The 20,749-nt window shown below is 39.8% G+C and overlaps 1 protein-coding gene across 16 annotated transcripts in view; it reads left to right on the forward strand.

The window, feature by feature from the left end:
- The window catches only part of Rbp6 (RNA-binding protein 6), a 1,060,856-nt gene that overhangs the window by 1,013,007 nt on the left and 27,100 nt on the right, over nt 1-20,749 (forward strand). For all 16 annotated transcript variants that reach the window (XM_083128271.1, XM_083128266.1, XM_083128274.1 and 13 more), the window contains one exon: nt 3,141-3,206. In XM_083128271.1, the coding sequence (XP_082984397.1) occupies nt 3,141-3,206 (66 nt within the window). The remainder of the gene's footprint in view (nt 1-3,140; nt 3,207-20,749) is intronic.

Consider the following 20,749-nt stretch of genomic DNA (forward strand, 5'->3'; position numbering starts at 1 on the left):
AAGATTTAGTATCTTCATTGTTGTCTGCTTGTCTGTCATGCGACTGTATGGGGGAATCATTTCTCCTATCTATTTCCAACACATTTACAATCATTTTGGTCTCAAATGTAAATTAGGTGATAGAAAACGTCGAAATCAAATTCCAATCAAGGGTCGTTTTGTCTTCAATGCAAATCAGATGAGACAAAACGTCGAAATCAATAATCCAAATCGTCAAATCGAGCCATGTTATTAAGATAGGGTGAATGACTAGAACATTAGTTTAATTGTTTCAATATCTATCAGAAATTAGAATTCATAAGAATAACGGGCGGATTCGTTTATATAGATCTCAACAAAACGCATGCATATCGAGATGTATAATACACACAGCTCCATCTGTTGAGGATTTTTGTATACATAAATATTTTCATGTTCCTAGGACCAGAAGTTTGGGCTGTAAACGTGTATAAATAAATAAAAATAACAACCCTTTCCCTTCTTTGGAGTTGAATTTACGATATTCACATTTTAGTGGATGTTTAAATCGCAAAAGGAAAACACCGCAAAACTTTCAGGTTTCTAGGTTCAGGAATTTTGTCACACTCTTTTATATATTAAGATCAGTCTGTAATCGTGGGACTTTTTTCGTTTGACGAGATTTTTTTTTTCAACGAAACAGTTAATCAAATGTGGTGCCATCTATCCAGAATTGATTGAAATGTGGATGAAAAATCGGTTGCTCTTAATTGCAGAGTTTCGTAGCGGTGGAAGTGAAGCAGTGGGAGCGGGAAAGTGCGGCTAAGAGGTGAATTATTTTGCACCCCACGCTGCCCCTTCTCCCTTCGTGCACACGGCAGCACGTAACGAGCAGCTGGCTCTGCAAGTGAGGTGGACCCATCCCTCGCCCCTCATTTAGTAGATTAACAAGCTCGTGGGGCCATTATTTACCCAACCAAATAACATCATTTGACGCTTGCTTTCAACAGACCAACAGTATAAACAACGGTTGTATCTTGTTAATCAAACTGAATAGCAGAGCCATCCAACGGCGGGAAAAGGGAAATTGATTTCGTTTGCATAAGGCCATACTTCACGGAATGAACGAGGTAAGTGGCCTACAAACGGAATGGCCACGACGATTTAATTGTTTGCGCACTTTTGTATGTTGTGATTTGGTGAATCGGACATAGGGGTACTTGTACGTTAGTGTTTGATTCACTACCAGTCGTAACCCAAATTGATTTCCCGCGTTGCATGCAGTTTTTACATAGACATTAGATATAATTACGGCATTTATATTTACTTCTTTACGTTTTCTGGGGGCTGGGGGGTGATGAGAAACATTTACAGGCTTGTCCTAAATTCACGCAGCCGTTATTTTGATCGTCAACTATCTATACTTCCATTTATAAAGCCTAGTCTATTGAGGCATTTACGAATTCTTTAATTTACAGGAACATACCTCAGAAACAGAATGATCCTTACATGGACCATACATAATATCAACATACTAACAAACCTAGCAGTTGGCTCTTGAACCAAAAATGTAAAAATGAGACATTTTAGAGTCAAGTGCATCTACGTAGACTGCAAGTGCAAGTCTAAAAATTGATCCGGCCACGATTTCAACACATGACTATGTATCGCCAATATTTTAAACAGTAAATTGCAAATTTTCCTAAGAAATGCTTCCTTTACATATTTTGTTGCACCTTGCAACCGTTAAACAATTAGATTTAGATTGATTTCCGAATTGTGTAAATTAAGCAGGATTTCTAGGTCAGTGCAAGACTAGTTTAAGGTAGTTATGTAATTCAATACTGAATTCATAACGTACTATTTCACCTGCGAAAAGATTAAATGGACTTAGATATAATTTGATTTAATTCATGATCTACGTGTCGTGTTTCTTAGTCGCCCTGATAATTGATCATCAAACTGAATAACGTCCAGGAAGTAGTACCCGTTTGGTAATAAAGATAACAAAAGTTAGTTGAACAAAATCTTTTTTCTCTGAAAGTACATACATTGAGCTGTTTTTTTTGCACAGGCACCCATGGCATTGAGGCACTTACTGTACCGGGAGATACGTTTTTGTATGCCTTCGTCATACACTTCTATTGGCGGAAGGATTCTGTATCAGCGGAAGTATACGCAGGCGGCATCCAAGGTCGCCTGGTATGAGTCCGCATGCAAGTTGCATCGGGGTAATGGTTGTGTACCTGTTTCTGTGGACAGTCGAGATGAACGAAAAATCTAGAATCCCGCCAAGTGTAAAGTGAGAGCTGTCATTCGTTTTTTCCACATATAAAAACTTGTTTTTTCTGAAATTCATAGTCCAGCAAGCGGTAACTCCATTTCATAATGGACTGACGGCAGAAGTGTGTGACGAGGGTATACAAAAACGTGTCTTCCGGTATGGTAAGTGCCTGTGTAGCAAAATAGCTCAATGTATGTAGTTTCAGAATTGTGTTCAAGTAACTTCTTTCGTTCTTTTTTTCATTACCAAACTGGTACTACTTTCTGGACATGCCTCGTATATATCTATATGAAAGGATATTTACAATCCCTCTTCCATACTTGAGAATTAATGTTGCATGAGGAAAAAACTTAATTTCTCCTGCGAAAATTAATGTGCAAATGTAACTCATTCAAACTACACTTGTTACCATGTGACTTTTTAACAAAACTTTGAAGCATTAAGAGCTAAATTTATTTCCATTTATGCCATTGTAATTGTTTATTGACTTTTTATAGGGGTTTGTTAATATAATATGTAAATATATTTCAATTTACTAATAAAATTATGGAACTGTTCCTTAGCAAACATATTAAATGTTATAAATTGTGATTTACTCATTGCATGTAAGCTTAGGCTAAAACTATAGCTAAGAATATGGTAAAGTAAACACAAGGAGAGGGATAACAGTAATTGTCATTGTTGTGTAAACATGTGTTGGTACTTCTGTACGTGTATGTGCTTAATTAGTAACTTTTGCTGAGAACACATAGTAGAAGTAGTTTTAGTATTAGCGACATTCCTTCATTTGTTATTATCACGAACCCTTTCCTTGTGAAAACCTTTATCGTGTGTTTAACAGTCCTGTTTGACGCCACTAATCCATTGTTTGCTTTTTCTTTCTCCCTTTCTATTGCAGTCGATATAACGAATGGACAATTAACACCAAACAACAATACTCCGCTCCTCACGCAGGCGCTGTCAGGTGAGTTTCGTTCATTTGTTCTTTCCTTTCATCTTCTTCTATGTCCTCCCTCTTTGTGTGCTGTCAAATGAGCAAGTTTTTCTGTCCGGTTCCTCAAGGACCTTATACATAATGATTGCCTTTATTGTGTGAAATCTCAAAAAATGTCCCACGGAAATAGTCCGCAAATGTTGAATTTGCTTTTATTTCACGCCAGTCTTCTGTTGGTTTTAAGTCGAACAACATCGCCTCTAACAACTCGTACCTGTTATGTTAGGTAAAATATTAGTGGCGCAACTATTGAAAAATATTGGGTAAGTTCAACCCAAAGACTTGTTGATATATTATTGAAATTATCGTATTGGTAATCTCGGGGATGTAACTGCGTAGAGCGGTGATTCCCAACCGGGGTTCTGCGAGATATTTTAGGGATATATATATAAAAGGGGGAAGAGAAACTAAAAAAAATATTATTAGGAAGTAGGCAAAATAATTATTAAGTCGAATTAATTACTCTTATGCCCAACAAGAAAGCTGAAATACTTCATGGTTGATCACTTACCAAGATTGCAAGATGCAATAGATTACTTTTCACTCTTTCCACAGGGAAAATCGACTGGATTGTGTCACCTTTGATTTCGCAGACAATGCGGAGGAAATGATTTCACAGCTTGCGAACGAGGTGAATTCACAGCTCTGCGCTGATTCCACTCAAAGTTAAGCTCACAAAGAGTAAGGCATCGGTGGCTATTTTTTTGGCTTGGACTGGCAGAGGAGTATCCTAACCTAGTGAAGAAAACAATTGACGTACTTTTGTCCTTTTCAACTTTATATTTGTGCGACCAAACCTTCTCTGCTATGGCGACAATAAAATCCAAAGCAAGAAACAGACTGCATAACCTTGAGGATGATATGCGTGTTTCGTTGTCAACTGTAAGGCCTGATATAGAACATTTGTTCTTTAATGATGCAATCGCAAGTCCCACGCTAACAAAGCAAAACTCTTTTGAGTGATAGTAAACTGTACTCTTTGATTGATTGTGCCATGTGCCTCCACCGGGTACCGAACCCGGAACCTCTTGATTACAAGGCGACGACGCTACCACTACGCCATCGGGGAGGCCCTAAACTGTATTCTCTTCTTATTTTTGTTCCTTATATTATCTTTCAATAAATGAATGTACTAATTTTAACCTACTCGTGATAACATAGTATTCTTCTTCGATTTAAGATTAAAAATTGGAAAGAAAATTTTCTAACAAGGGTGCCGCGAATGTAAAGAGATTGGGAATCCCTGGTGTAGAGACACTCGCCATTAATCGCAACCTTGCAGACGTGAGCAGAAGGAAGACCCCTCTCACTTACCTTACACTCAAGTTGCTCCTCTCCACCATGGTGCACTCGTGTCACCATCCTCCTGGCACCACCTTCACTCACCACTTCTCAAAAGCAGCTCCCCGCCCAGCCACGACTTCCTCCCGGTCAATGTCTCACTTTTCGTTACTCAGCATCGTCATTGTCCCATCGGAAGTCGCATCTGCATTCCTATGCCCTCAAGATCCCCCTTCTCTGTCCACAATATGTATACAAATGCTTAATATTGATCGTTGATTGTCAGGAAATATGGTCCTAGTTTCTTCTAAGTTCGTCCAGAACTACATATGTTTATCTAGCGTTACGTAGTTCGTCCAGACCTAAATTAACGGATTCGCTGGTCGATCTGCTGTTTCACTGCTTCAGTCGCCACACAAACTGGACTCCCACTCCGGTATTAATCACTAACATTTTGTCTTCCATTTTTAAAAACTGATTTTTCCACCCATTCATGCTCTCTCCCCCTGATTTAAATAATTGTCTCCGCACTGAACCTTCATTCTGCTGTAGATTTCAGAAGGTTTCACTCCCTCTGACCACAAAAAAAAAAAAAAAAACGTTGCTCTTCTACCGTGCAAGACAACAGTGGAGCGGCCATGTTGTACGAGCTACTGCGCAGGCGCATACTGCTCGATCGTCACGACACCTTTATGGGGTGTTGCTAAGGAACCACTGAGTCCCGAACTATAAATTTTCGTTGTGCACAAATCTCCATGAAGTTTAGAATAATATTCCTGTTATTTAATGACTTCCCCTCGTACATGGTAGAGAAAATGGAAGAATGGGTAGAGAAAAAACTAAGCACAACAAAAAGAATATAATGTAAATTTACCCTATTCCACTCACTATAATAATTATTTTGTTTCTTAATTTCTTCGCGAATGTATGCCTGTGGGCAGGCACATCAATTGGTGATTCCAGGTGTTAAGATTTATTGCCCTAAGCGTTCCTGATACAGTAAAACCTCGTTAAGCCGGACTTCGCTTAATCCGGACAGGCAAAAGGAGAAAAAAGCAGTGTGCAAGGTTTTAAATGTGGCTAGAAGTCAACAAGAGAACTTCCCAAAGAAAAGGCAGTCAACCACTGATGAAATTCTGTTTCCCGCAGACTTTGTACTGTATGTCCTTTAAATACACCATAATAAACGTGTTTTGTTGCTATAAACGGAGTTTTAATGCACTTTTTACTGTTCTTTTAGGTTATTTCAGTTAATCCGGACTTTCGTTAAACCGGTCAACTTATCCCTCCCATTAGTCCGGACTAGCGAGGTTTTACTGTATATCAATAATTGGACCGTGCAATTCTGACCCCCAACGATCTTGAAGAGGACCATATACGTAGTTACTCCCTATCGGGAATGAGATATTTTTGTTTTCCCTCCGAATTAATGCTCCAGATATGCCGGAATGCTCCCAGTTTCGGGGAAGTGTTTTCCAAAGCTCAAAGATCTGAGACGATTCTAACTCAAAGGACATGGAAGATGCGGGCTCCAAGCAAACAGAAAATAATTTAGCAGCAATCTTTTTTCTTTTCTTTTTTCGGAGAGCGGAAGTTGCTCGTGCCGTGAAATTGGAAGGAAAAGTTTGAGGAGGCTCTAATAGAGTGGTGGAAAGTTTTCTACTGGATTTGAACTTGATCTGGGAAAGAAAGCGTGCGGCGGAAGCGCACTGGTGCGAGGGAAAGTGGAGGATGGAAGAGTATGGAAGGAAAGTATCGGAACTCTTGGAGTATGTAGATGTGTGTGCGTACAAGTGCGTTGGTTCTAGTTCATCGAGCGTTGCTAGTTCACTGTTTTGAACATGTTAGAGCTCCGTTTGCGTTATCGTTATTGACTTAATTAATAGCGACGGCATTAAGGGATTTAGCGGGAGGGGCACGTTCCCCCCTTAAAAATGTTCACTAAGTATTATACAAAAGTATAGAGAGGGTTATACTGCAGGAAACAGAAAATGTTCAAGCAATACTTTTCCAGGTAATTAAAGAATAAAACAAAGTTTAGCACAAATGCATTAATTGCAACTAGATGCATTAGACACTTGAGTAATGCGACACCGGAAGTCAAATCCGAGGCTGCTTCTTGGTTACAAGGCAACAACATTAAGACGCAACGAAATCATTCTGTGTAAACTATTTCCTATGTTTCTCCGGAGAGAATAAATTCACAATCTTATCTATTTCTGTAACCACTGCCAATACAAATAACGTACATATGATTTCTATATCACAAAGATCTACTAATGCTATCATATTATGATCGAGGGGCCCTAGGTTCGTTTCCTGGTCGATGTGTACTGTGGTTCACTTTAAAGGTCCAGTCGCGATTAGTTTATCGGGCCCAAAAAGAACTATGAAATTGTCATGAGGCAGGGGCGTCGACTTGTCAAAATTATGTGGGGGGGGGGGCTCTGATCACAGAAATAAATGAATGACTCACTCCCTCCCTTTTTCAAAAATAAAAATTATCTCTTCGTATAGCAGTTTTTAAGGAGCTATTACATTCCTCATGCAAATGAAATGTAACATGAAAAATGTTTCAATGTCTCTTTGTCTTTTGTGTGCTCATTTGTTTTTTAGATAATTAATTTTTTTATTGAAAAGTATGTATTTACATTAAGAGGCCAACCTAACAGTTTTATGCCGGCCTCGGTAGCCGAGCGTGTTGGGTGGTCGGCTTAACTCGCTTTGAGTCTCGGGTTCGAGACCCGGCGAGGGCATGGGTGTGTTTTAATGTCCGCAACAGACCTGTAAAGAAAGACATGTGACCGGTGCAAATAAACTTAGTGTTGACGTACCCATAAAAATAACGAATATTTACAATATTTAACAGTTTTATTTAATTATTTACATAAATGCTAACACAAATCGCAGGCAAATAGTTTCACGTTTTTGTTCTTGCTACAATATTTTACTTTTTAAATTTAATTTTGCAATAATAAAAAAACACATAGCATGTACACTTAGATATAAAGTGACATACACAACAAAAACATATGAAGATGTTTTCAAAATAAAGCAAAAGTTGCTCTCATTAACGAGCGGTCTCAGGTCCAAATTATCAAGCACAGTTTGATGTATGTGGAGTACCGCTAAGCTGCTTAGTCTCTTCTGCCCCATTGTAGATCTCAAATATGTCTTCAGTCGGCGAAGAGCACTGAATGACCTTTCGGCTGTGGCTGTCGTCACTGGCTCGGTGCGGAGGAGCAACATGAATTTGGCAACTTCAGGCAGAAGCTCCTGGAGGGTCCTGTCTTCCAAAAGAAACTTCCTTATGTCACGCATGGTAGTTAGAACCACTTTCTTCTGTTTGGCGATATCACCAAGCATGGGCAGGTGTAAGGAGAGCCTATCGGCATCCAAATCTTGGCGAAAGAATTCTCGCGTTTGCTCAAAGTTCGTTGTGCAACTGTTCACAGCTGAGATGCATTCTTTCTCTAAGGCTGTTACTTTTTGCAGTCCTGTAGATTCATGTCTTTGTTTAACACATGATTTTACTGTGTCACACACGTCAATGTATATTGATTTATAATACTCTTTTGGAGTGTAGAACTTGTGAGGTTTGGCAGCATCAGGATTTTCAAGTCTCTTAGGGACGTGACGTTGCCGGGGAAATCTGGCTCATCAACGAGGCTGGGTTTGCCTTCTGTGCATTTCTGCCAGAACTGCTCAAAACCCATTCGCTTTTCTTGAAAGATGTCAGTCAAGTATTTTAGTTTTGATTCCACTTCTGTAGCACCAATGCGTGGAGACTGAATCTTACAGTTTACCTCTTCTATTGGAACCCATCACATGACAGTAGAGGGAGAGAAAGAAAAATGTCTTGACGTGAAGCATTGTCTCCAGGTATCCAGGAGATTTTGATGCTGCGTCAGTAGAATCTTCTTCAGAAAATTTCTCAAAAAAATTGAGAAGGTTTTTATAGTTCTTTAAGATCTGTTGGGTAGGCTACTGGAGGCTCTCAACGTCCACCGATAAGGGCAAAGTGGTCGCAGTCCAGTATGGCCAGTCTTCTCGTTCACGTCAATAATATTCCTAAATATTTGCATTCTTTTATAGGATTCCCTAACAGTCTTTTGCAACGTCAAAAAGAGATTTGGCCTCAGTGTTCGGAATCTCGTAAAACCCCATAAATTCCTCAAAAATATCAAAATTTTCATTCACAGTTCGAATGCAGAATGTCAATTGTTCACGGATGGATATGTCACAAGTTTCGTCAACCATAATAGCAAAATATTCCCGACTTTTAATATCTGCTACCATGGATCAATGATCTCGTTCTGAATGTCATGTGAGAGCCATTTGTAGCCCGAACGTCCCATCCACTCCCCTAGTTCATGCACATCGTCTTTTAAAACTCTTTTTAGTAAAAAATGTTAACAATACTCATAATTATATACTTAGTATATAGTAATACGTCATGTGTTTTGCTGTCTCTGGTCATAGCCCCCAAAGTTGATGGTCTAGAACATTTCAAATGTGTATTTAAAGTTTTCATGTGGCACAATTCAGAGTAAACTTTATAAGAGAAGCAACATAATTCATTAGATCCTCTTAAGCAAAATTAATTATTGGGGGGCTCGAGCCCCCCAAGCCCCACGGAGTCGGCGATGAGGTGAATGTGATTTATAAGAGTATATTTGAGGCTATTTTTGATATCTAGAAAAATCTGCACATATATTTCCATTGGTACTTCGTGTATGCTTACCGTGTATTGTGTGCTTTCAAGTTTAAGTTCACTTTATGCACAGATAGGTTAATTGGGATGGGCCTGCAATTTAAGGGCAGTGGTAGCAAACAAAGAGTCCAGGGTTCGATACCCGGTGGAGGCACCTAGTGGTTCGGATCCCACTTTAAACTATAGGTCCAGTCCCAATTAGCCTTAATGTGCATAAAGTAGACTTAAATACCAACTCAATCAATCAAATTGATGAGGATGAGTGATTACGTACATGATTTTTTTTTCTGTTTTAAGTTCACTTGATGCACAGGTAGGGTAATGGGGACTGGATGTACAGTTTAAAGTGGGATCAGAACCATTGTGTGCCTTCATCGGAGAGACGGTAGATGAAATTGATGAACGTACATTCAACAAAGAACGCCCGTGACAGGGTCTGGACTCGATCCCGAGAACTTCAGTGGCTAAATCGAAAGTCGACAACTTGAAGCACACAGTCACCAAGCCCGCGGGTGACAAAGGGGTAGAGAGACATTGAGATATCGCAGCAGTAGTGTTTCATCTCTCGTCCTCTAAATTCAAATTATTTTATCATGTGCATAATAGGATTATGCTACGCAAGTAATAATAAACAACCTGCTTTGGCCGCTATAACCGCAGTAAAGTAAATGCGGAGCGTATGTGCATCAATATTGATTGCTAATTTGCATGGAGGGACCAGCTGGGAACGATTAGCACATACATTTTTAAACTAGTAATCTGCTTCTCTTCCTGACATACATGTAGCTCACGTCACATGCAGAATTGACTTGGAAAATAGTTCACATAAATCGAAATAATATAATTGGAATTAATTAGTATTTTACATACCCTAGTTGAAACCGAATTTAATTGTATTAGCCCTGGTAGTTCCAGAGAATTTTACTGCTTCGTTATTACTATAAAAAATACCTCCATGTACAGTCACGGACACTTCTGGGTTGCAATGGGGTCGTAATAACTCAGAACTATCCGTGACTGTACAGGGTCAAAGTAATAAGTGTGTTTTATACAGTGTATATTGATACACTTATATGTTGAATTGTATCATCTGCATATACGGTGTACAAAGAAACAAAATGCCAGAGTACTAAGTGAGGCGAGTGTACAAATAGTGTCTGCTTACACTGTTAGAGTTACCGTAAAATTGACAATATTCTACCGTTAACATTTAACAATTTGCCCGTTAATTTAACATTTTTGAACATTTCAATAATTTATCTTGCATATAGATAGATAAGGTTTAGAAGTTTCAGTTCGTTGCACAATACATATATTTTTAAAGCCGAATCATTAAAAGTGTATTAATTAGGTTACTGTGTAGTGGTAGTTAAAACTGGAAAAAACTGTTATGCTCATTTTTGTTACGGTAGTTGAGTGGCAGCGAAAATTGATGGTGTTAGACGTGTGAGCTATTAATGCCTGAATACTTTGTGTTCGTATTACGTTCCTTTACGTAACTTTTGTAACAGTCCGACTTGATAAAATTCAATTATGTGATATGCGATTCATTATAAAATGCATAGTCTAGTAAACAAGTGTGTCTTGGAGAGTAATACTCGCGACAAACTAAAGTTGACACAAGTAAACAAATATGTCTTGGAGAGTAATACTCGCAACAAACTAAAGTTGACACAAGTAAAGATGTATGTCTTGGAGATAATAATCGCAACAAACTAAAGTTGACACAAATAGAAACACAGGAGAGAGAAGCAGAATACTTAGGGATTCTAAGGAACCAAAAAAATAGTGTACGTACTCGTTCTTTCGGGCCTTTCCGATGGCGTAGTGGTTTGGGTAGTCTCGCCGATTAATGATTTTGCCCAGCAAAAGAGGCAACCTCCGTGGCGAAGTGGTTAGCATAGCGCGCTACGACGCCAGGGGTCACAGGTTCGAATCCCGGATAAGACACGGACATCTGTGTTTGTCCCCAATGACAAAATAGTGAAATGAGTGAAAGTGTGAAAAACAGGGAAAGAATATTGACGGGAAACTTCCGCTTAAGGGTTTCCATACCACTAGTTTCAACAACTCTTATAACCCAGGTTAGTACTCGTTAAGCAAAATAAATATAATTGTCTGCATGCTAGAGATATGTGCGTACAAATAAGCGGGACATTACGGGTCGAAAACGCCGGCATCTGCGCCATGCCACGCCGTCTGCAGTCACGTGCTCTCGCGGCCCAGAGCCAAATTGAACGCACTGGGTATATATAACGTCGTCGTCTTGTAATCCAGGGGTCACGGGTTCGATACCCGGTAGAGGCACATAACAAAGTGGTTCGGGTCCCACTTAAACTGTAGGTCCAGTCCCGAGTAGCCTACCTGTGCATTATAAAACCCAACTGAAACAGACTCGTCCGGTGGGGTCCACAATAAATAACATTTCCGCATTTATTATCATGCAATGATATTTCCCCTTCGTTATTTGCATGGAAGTAAGTGCAGTAATTGAAAATGTTGAACAGTGGATCAAGAGAGAACCCCTATCTGAGCGCTCACGATTTTCTAAAAAGAAATCTGTTCAATGCTTCTTGAAGTAATCGTGAACGTATGCGTGAAGAATTCTGCATAAGATATCCTTAAGTTAGTTGCTTCAAGTTCGTAACCACAGATGGCCTTGCAACTCCCCGAGGGTTAAAATGTCCGACAACCGTCTGTCGCCGCGAAGGCTTCCTATAACCAACTTTCCCCCTCTCACCTCCGCAGTTAAGTAGACGCCACGGCGACCTTGTTGAGACTACGGCACAGGGGATAGGGGCGAAGGAAGGGGGTATAATGTAAACTCCGGCGCCTCACCCAGTTTACCGAGCCGGATATCGGCACCACATTAATCTGCGGCTCTTCTCGCTTTCTTAACGTCGCTAATCTTTCCAATTTCCTCCCCGGGCGCATTTCCGAGCGAACCGAAAGGGGTGGAGGAAAGATTTCCGATTGACTTCCTGGAGGAGACAACAATCCCACTTACGTTGATCTGGGGTGAGCAGTAGGAAGTCAGGGTGGAGGATCTTCAAGGACGAAAATATTGCCCCTAAATTAGATCTGATACTACGATCTATCAGACCGCCCTGAAATAATAACATTTTACATATAATCTAGGATAGCTAGCCTATTTGCGAAGCCTGATGCCTAGATAGTAAAATACAGAAGAAAAACTGATTAGAAATTGTGCATAAAGTTACTCACTTCCCTATGAAGATGATGGTGATTCTAGAATTAGCAACCTGATTTCTTAGAAGAGTTGGCAACCTGAATTCTTAGGCGGTGGCAACCTAAATTCTTATGATTTGGCAACCTGATTTCTTAGAAGTTGGCTACCTGAATTCTTAGGAGTTGGCAACCTGAATTCTTAGGAGTTTCCAACCTGAATTCTTAGGAGTTGGCAACCTGAATTCTTAGGAGTTGGCAACCTGAATTATTAGGTATTGGCAACCTGTATTCTTAGGAGTTGGCAACCTGTATTCTTAGGTGGTGGCAACCTAAATTCTTATGATTTGGCAACCTGATTTCTTAGAAGTTGGCAACCTGAATTCTTAGAAGTTCGCAACCTGAATTCTTAGGAATTGGCAACCTGAATTCTTAGAAGTTGGCAACCTGAATTCTTAGGAGTTGGCAACCTGAATTCTTAGGAGTTGGCAACCTGAATTCTTAGGAGTTGGCAACCTGAATTCTTAGGAGTTGGCAACCTGTATTCTTAGGAGTTGGCAACCTGAATTCTTAGGAGTTGGCAACCGAATTCTTAGAAGTTAGCAACCTGTCTGCCGTTGGGATGGCAACGTGGCTTCCTTGAAGAAGTCAAGAGCGGGGGTTTATGCGAGCCTAGTCTTTTCTCTTCCTCCATAGCCTAGGACCACGTGTCAGATTGAGCTTGTCCATGTTTTGGACTCGGCATGTGCCACTGACATTATACACAACTCTTTCAAACAACAACGCCAGTAAACACGAATGATTGGAAGATCTACTCAGCATGTTCAATTGTTCAATTTTGCACCCTTGTGGTGCCCGTACCAAAGATTGGTTGATTGATTGATTGATTTAGTTTATTTTACTTCGCGTTTTGTGCCTCTTGGCTAATTTGCGAAGATGGGGATGAGTGATGAAATGATGAAATTGATGAATGGACATTCACAAACAACCAAGCCCGACCGGGATTCGAACCCGGGACCCTTGGCGTCGCAGCGCGATGTGCTAACCACTCGGCCACAGGGTCGGGCGCCAAAGATTGGTGAGAGGAATAGAATTCGAATATTCCAAATGTGGAAAAGTGTGGTTGAGTGATGGCTCGTTCGTTATATCTCTTAAGAAATAAAGAGGGTTCATGAAGTCCCGGCACTATTACAAGAAACATAGCTCGGAAACTACATGCATTAGAACAATGCTGTCGATTGCAAAATGAGCTACAACTCTGCACGTTTATATGCCATACACCTCAATGTGCGCCCCTCTAGAACATCAAGGCGGTAATTCACTTCTGCCCATACACGCCCCAGCATATCACCAGTAACAGTTAGGATTCTCTCTGCTATTCTTCTTCGAAGTGTAGCGACATCTCTAACAGGAGTGCGGTAATCACAATCTTTGACATATCCCCAGAAGAAGAAATCGAAGGGTGTGATATCAGGAGAGCGCGGTGGCCAGGGAATAGGTCCATCACGGCCTATCCACCTGCCAGCGAAATGCCTATCCATAAGACCTCGAACATTCTTGGACCAATCTTGTTGAAAAATTATGATGGGCTCCAATTCCTCCAACTGAGGAAGAAGGCACTGTTCAAGCATGTCGTAGTAAATATTACTGGTAATGGACTTCTCAGCAAAGATAAATGGACCTGTCACGCATCAGTCCACACCACACATTCAACTTTGGCCTATCACGCATGTGTTCACGAGTGGCATGGGGATTTTGCGAACCCCATATCCGAGCATTATGGCGGTTAACAAGTCCGGACATGTGGAACGTGGCTTCGTCAGAAAACATCACTTTCTGAAGGTAGTCGTTGTCTTCGTCTATTGATTGCAGCATGGCACTGGCGAAATCATAACTCGAAGGATGGTCATTTGGTTGCAAAGCCTGAATGATTTGCACTTTGTACGCGTGAAGCTGTAGTCGCTTATGCAACACTTTATGGATGGTTGTTGGTGATGCCAGTAATTGACTTTTGGGGGCTGCGTTGAAATGCAGTTTGGATTTTGTCGAGTTTCATCAGATACACTTGGTCGTCCGCTCCGAGGCAAGTCCTTAACACTACCAGTTTCCGAGCTATGTTTTTTTTGTAATGTACCGGTACTTTATGAACACCCTATATTTTGTGGCTTTATCAGCCCACATAACACAGCACATTGCATACCATGCCAAAATAACTGTTGCGATGGATGATGGCAATGTCAAAGGACTCTTGAGAATTCAAAATATGGAGCTCCACGTGGTACAGATGCATTTTATTGGTGTTTCCCTACTTCCTCATACTTATTTGTGCTGTTGTTGCCAATGGTTCCGTTCGACATCTCATCCTTTGAACTACTGTTGTTATGATAACATGCTGCCTGTTCCATATGTCATCTTCCTCGAACTTCATTACCTCGATGAAATGCAGCGACCAGGAGAATCAAGTTCTACTAGTGGCAGACTTCTTCGCGACACTCGGCTACCGTGGCGCGCTACGAGGTCAGGAGTCTTAGAATCCTGCCTAAGCCATGTGCTTGTTCATTAATCTTCATTATTGCAATCAACGTACTTAATTTAGAAAAGCGACATCAAATAACGCGTTGAATTTGATCTTCAAGCTTTGTAGGTTTTGCATTTCCCTTATTTCGTTTCGCTTTCTTCTACTTTTGGTTAATCACGGCGATGAGGCTGAATGGAGATTACATGAAATTGGTGAAAAGACACTCGTAAAGAAATACCCGTGCCCACACCAGAACTCCAACCTTCGACCATCGGTGGTGAAATTGTGAGCCCAGAACTCGACCAACTCGGGTTGCCGAGGCGGCTTTCATATGAAAGAACACGTACAACAGATGCAAAGTAAAAAGTTGAATTTGATTCGAGAGAATGAATGCACATGAACTCGAAATGCATGAAACCTAGCTTGATGCAAGCAAATGAAGAAATATAACACATTGTATTTGATTTGAAAGAACTCTTACAACTGAAGCAAATCAAAACGTTGCATTCCATCTGAAATAATTCGTACAACTGAAGCAAAAGTAGGAAGTTACACTTGATGTGAAAGAATTCGTAAAACCGAAGTAAAATTAGGAAGTTACACTTCATGTGAAAGAATTCGTACAACTGAAGCAAAAATAGGAAGTTGCACTTGGTGTGAAAGAATTCGTACAACTGAAGCAAAAGTAGGAAGTTACACTTCATGTGAAAGAATATGTACAACTGAAGCAAAAGTAGGAAGTTGCACTTGATGTGTAAGAATTCGTACAACTAAATCAAAAGTAGCAAGTTACACTTGATGGGAAATAATTCGTACAACTGAAGTAAAAGTAACAAGTTGCACTTGATGTGAAAGAATTCGTACAACTGAAGTAAAAGTAACAAGTTGCACTTGATGTGAAAGAATTCGTACAACTGAAGCAAAAGTAGGAAGTTCCACTTGATGTGAAATAATCGTACAACTGAAGCCATATAACAAGTTGCATTTGGTGTGAAAGAACCCGTACGTATGACACAAAGTAATGCGTTATATTATTATGTAATAAACAGCATGTTTCTATTAGAAAGTAACATATAGGGTAAGGTGGTACAGTATCCATCACAAAAAATTAAATTCAATATAACTTGAAAAAAATAGGCAGCAAAGTTACAGTTTTTGTGCCAATGAAATGCTTACCTTTTACTAAAGACGCTGGCATAACATGACATTTTTAGTTTTGCTACTGTAGACACAAGATCGAAATTTTGGTCGGATAAAATTTGATTAGAATTGTACCTAGATAGGTACAAATCTGATCACCGTGCGGTAAAATTTGGATCAACATTGAGTTATGAAACAGTAACCTTAATATATACTACAAGTGCAACTTCCTCTATGGCGTAGGCCTGCAGGAGCAAAATAAAAACAAACTGCATGTTCTGTTAGTTTAATAACTCTGTTTGACTACATACATCGTTACACAACTACCCGCACTTACTTCGGTGTCAATCCCAATCCTCGCCCTTCCAAATACATCAGTATCTCCACAATTGCGTCTTCCATCTGCTTGGGGAAAACTGTTGGATGGCCAACATCAATCCTGGAAGAGGAAGGAACACCCGCTGCTTCTTGACGTGCCATCGTTACTTTGTTTTGGAGGGTGGCAAATGGAACATGACAAAGTTGCGATGCTCCGCGTATATATAAGTGTTCCTCTAGAATACTCTGCACGGCATTTTCGAGCACTCGGGACAAATACTGTTGATATACCTTCTTCGGTGTTCTTTTGTGAGGCATCTGTAACAATAAATTGAACAACGCATTTACTTTGTGAAGTAATGTGTTGCACGCGTTACGGTAATGGAACTCAAACTGTATACCTCGCTGATCGAAATTGTACCATTTCCGCCGATCGAATATGTACAACTTTGTGTATGGAAACAAATATTTCTGTAGTTCCCTTATCTCTCACCAAATGGCTACACATGTCACATGCTACAGCCACCACATGCTTGCTCACGTTTGACCTGAATTTCGCTGTCCTACGTTCAAGCATAAGACCGGCAGACGTTTATATACAAAGCAGCTATTCTATCTCCAACGTACTCACCTTGCCACACAAAATTACGTCTGGTTCTCCGGGTTTTCCGTAGAATTTCTCGATGTTTCTGTACAACACACCTGACACCCCACGCAACAGCTCCCACTCCTCAAATCAGGGTTCCCAGTAACAGGAAGCAAAATATTCGACTTTTTAGAACGGGTGATCGAAATACATATCTAAAATGTACCACCCTACCCTATCGTGTTAATTTCTTTCTCATTTAAAAAATCATTTGAGTACTATTACTCGTATGAAAGACAAACTTTCCAAATATTTTCGTCACTGGGCGAATACCGTTTTAATTACTTGCTTCATTCTCTTCCGCATTTCGCCAACTTTTCGGCACCCTGGTAGATCAATTGCTAATATGGACCAGGCGGCACGTAAAAGATTTTTCACCTCGGTGCCAAATTATTGAATATTCATCAACGGAAATTAAGCCACACTATCCGATTAGGGCAGATAGATATTAAAGGGTCCGTCTCCGTATAGTTTATACGAAATTTTCAGATATACTTGGAAACACTTGTGGCTTGTCTGTTTTTGCGAATTTGTGTGTTATCAAGAGACATAAAATCGTTGGTGCTCTGCTTGAGGATGAAGAGGACATATTGCTACTTTTTTACAAATTTTTGAACCGATTGTTACAGTAAATTAACTTCTACGAGAGGGAAAGGGTTGTAAAATTTAGGTCCCTTGACTATCCTTTGTTTTGGGCCCTGCCGACATTATTATTAAGTTTTGTTACCATGGTACTTCACTTCCAATAATTGCAGCTCTGTATTAGTAACACTTGTAAACTTTAAAATAGGTATCGACACATCTGATTTTAAATTATTCCCTAAACTTCGATAATACAGTACACTTAAATTAAACAAGAGAGCACTCGCCTAGAACTGTTTCCTTCTGGCTTGCATGGCAGAAAACGGATAAATCAGAGACTCAAAGTCAATTTCTTGCAGGACATCAGCATTCCCTGTGAAGAATGCCAAAAGTCTGCTACCCGACGCTGAATTTCTGAGGGCAGTTTCAATTCTTTTGAGAACACTGAACAACCGCTGTCCACTGGCATTTGATGGTAAAATCTCACAAAAATTTCTCAGAGAAATATCAAGATTTGGGAAAAACACTGTATAAAACTTTTTCGTGAAAAACATTTAATAGTCACCAACCGAATTCACTTTATACTTTGCTTCAGTCAAGTGTAAATCTTTTAAATTCTTAAAGAAACAGAGGGCTTTAATGAAGCAAAGCTGAAATTTCTGTAGCCGATAGTGAAAAGTTATTAGCTATTCCAATAGAAAATGAACTACGGTCTATTGAGGTCGTGAGAGAATTAAAGGCACGATTGCATATTATTGTTCTTAATAACCCTATCCTACCTGCTACCTGCAGAAATAATTATGAAACAAAATGAGAGCGAGGAAAAATATAAATTTTCGGGGGGATTTTAATGGCAACAGACCTGAATTACTTCGTGGAAAGTTTTCAAATTTCAGACCATGAGTGGCCGAACTGATTAATTAATTCACCAGTCTCTTTGCGGTGTGGTCCCCCTCATTAATTAACAGAGCACGCTGGTTGGGTCACAGAATTTGTTTTTTGCTTACTTGTCTTGGTAGCCATTTTGTCTTGAACCACAGAAACAAAAATGAGTATTTATCGGAAGGGGCGAAACAGTCTCACAATAGACCAGAGGTGAAAGTGCACGGAGTTTACAATGGGTGTACGGCAACGTTTGTTCGACGCAACAAAAGAAAACCGTGGAAGGCGAAGAGGGAAATTAACCAGGGACTAACTTTCGCTCCAACGTCGAGATGGCGCTGGCAACTGCCAAGCGGGGCTTCCCGTCCATTTATTTCTGTGAAACAACTTCGCTCGAAGTTTTGAAGTGGCGAATTCTTTTTTAATTTCTTTTTCCTTGCACACCCTTCCCTCACCTATATATCAAAAGTAGTCCTCCCCCACCCACAAAAAAAAAAGAAGTAGAAGAGAAAGACTAAAGGAATGGAAATAAGAGGCCAGCCATTTTCATTTTGCTGCTTCCATTTCCTGTACCGAAAACTTTTCTCACCAAACTGAGTGTGTGTCTTCTTTAACTTTGCTTATTCTTTGGAACCTGTGACGTACCTGCGCGGTTTGATTTGCGTGGTAGATATACTGCTACGTGGAATGCTCAGTTCTTTTGTTATTCGCTGACGTTTGTATTGTTTGTTTTCATATCCTGGAGCATATAATGTTCCTTTAGTTATTTTACCTAGTTAACTGACAAATCTATATTAATATAATTAATATACGTATAACCTAACCTAACCTAACCTAACCCTCATGGAGGCACATTGTAAAATGGTTCAGATTCCACTTTAAACTGTGGGTTCAGTCCGAATTAACATATAAACGAAAAGTAGACTTAAAACAAAAGCAAACTAATTCTTATCTGCCAGAGTAAATTTACATTGTTTATAAACATGCGCTACGCAGCCCTGAATTGGTGCAGCAGCTATTGTTGGTCTTGCAATCCTTCATCCGTATGATCTGATTTCAGGCATATTTCCTAACCTGTAATAAAACACATTGTTAGGTAAAGTTCAAAGTAAGTTACACTAATAAAGTTACTTTTGTAGAGTGACACACATTTATAGATACGTGTGTATTAGGCTACATATGAAATATGTTTGATATCGCATATGTTGTTAGCAGCAACTGCACTGGATGTGGGTCTAAGAGGGGATGCTTCGATTGACCGGTCGGTCGCATAGTACCCCCCTGCCAAGGAATAGAAACTAGATAAATGCTTTTTAATCCAAAATATGCATTTTTGTATGGTATTTAGAGCCGTATTAAAAAGTGATTAACCCCAAGAAAATATTTCTTCTTTACCTTCCTGCTATTTTTTAGTATTATCCTTCTATTAAGTTCTACACACAAAAAATAATACGCAATTATTTCCTTACTTACTATTATTAGAGCCTGGATATAACCTTAATTGCCTATTCTCTTATTGTGAACGAATTCGTTGCATGTTTGTGTAAATGTTAGTGCCTAAAATTGCCAATTTCGGTTGTTAGTGCTTTACAGAGTGCCTTACAATGAGAGGTGGTGAAAATTCATTAAAGGGTACAAAGCGAATAGGGTGTTCGATTATGTACAAATATTTTCAGTCTTGCTTTATGCCAGCGGGACACAAACATGTGGCAATACTGTAAACATTATCTCAGGCTACGCTTCCCTGTCTCTCTCTGAAAGAGGTGAGGAAAGTATAATTAAGAGTTTGATTCCTTCCACAGCTGGTGTGAATCTTGTGAGGCAGCGTTTTGTGTTATGCCAACTTTGAAAGGGAAGTTTTAAGACCGCGCACGTCAGGGCCTAAAGGGCTTTATAACCGCCACTGTTCTTATATGCATTCCTTTCAAAGATTGTTCTGTTTTGATAATTAACAAACAATCTATAAATATGTGGTATGCAGTGGCGGCTCGTGGTCTGGGTGTGTGGGTGTGCACCTTGGCCTCGCGTCCAGAGGAAGTGTTGTTATCCCCACTAAGTTATTCCTGCCCGTTTCTGCTAATCGCATTTGCAATCCAAGTTATGACGCACATTTCCCTGATGATGAGACGATAGCAGAGTTATATTTCGTGATTTTTTTTTAAAAAAATAAGGTTTATTACAAAATCGAAATACCCTAGTGATTCTTTTAATCGATCACGAGAGACGATGTGTTGTTTGGTCTCTTT

The sequence above is a fragment of the Lepisma saccharinum genome, chromosome 9 (genome assembly GCF_977018435.1).
Source record: "Lepisma saccharinum chromosome 9, izLepSacc3.1, whole genome shotgun sequence".
NCBI lineage: Eukaryota > Metazoa > Arthropoda > Insecta > Zygentoma > Lepismatidae > Lepisma > Lepisma saccharinum.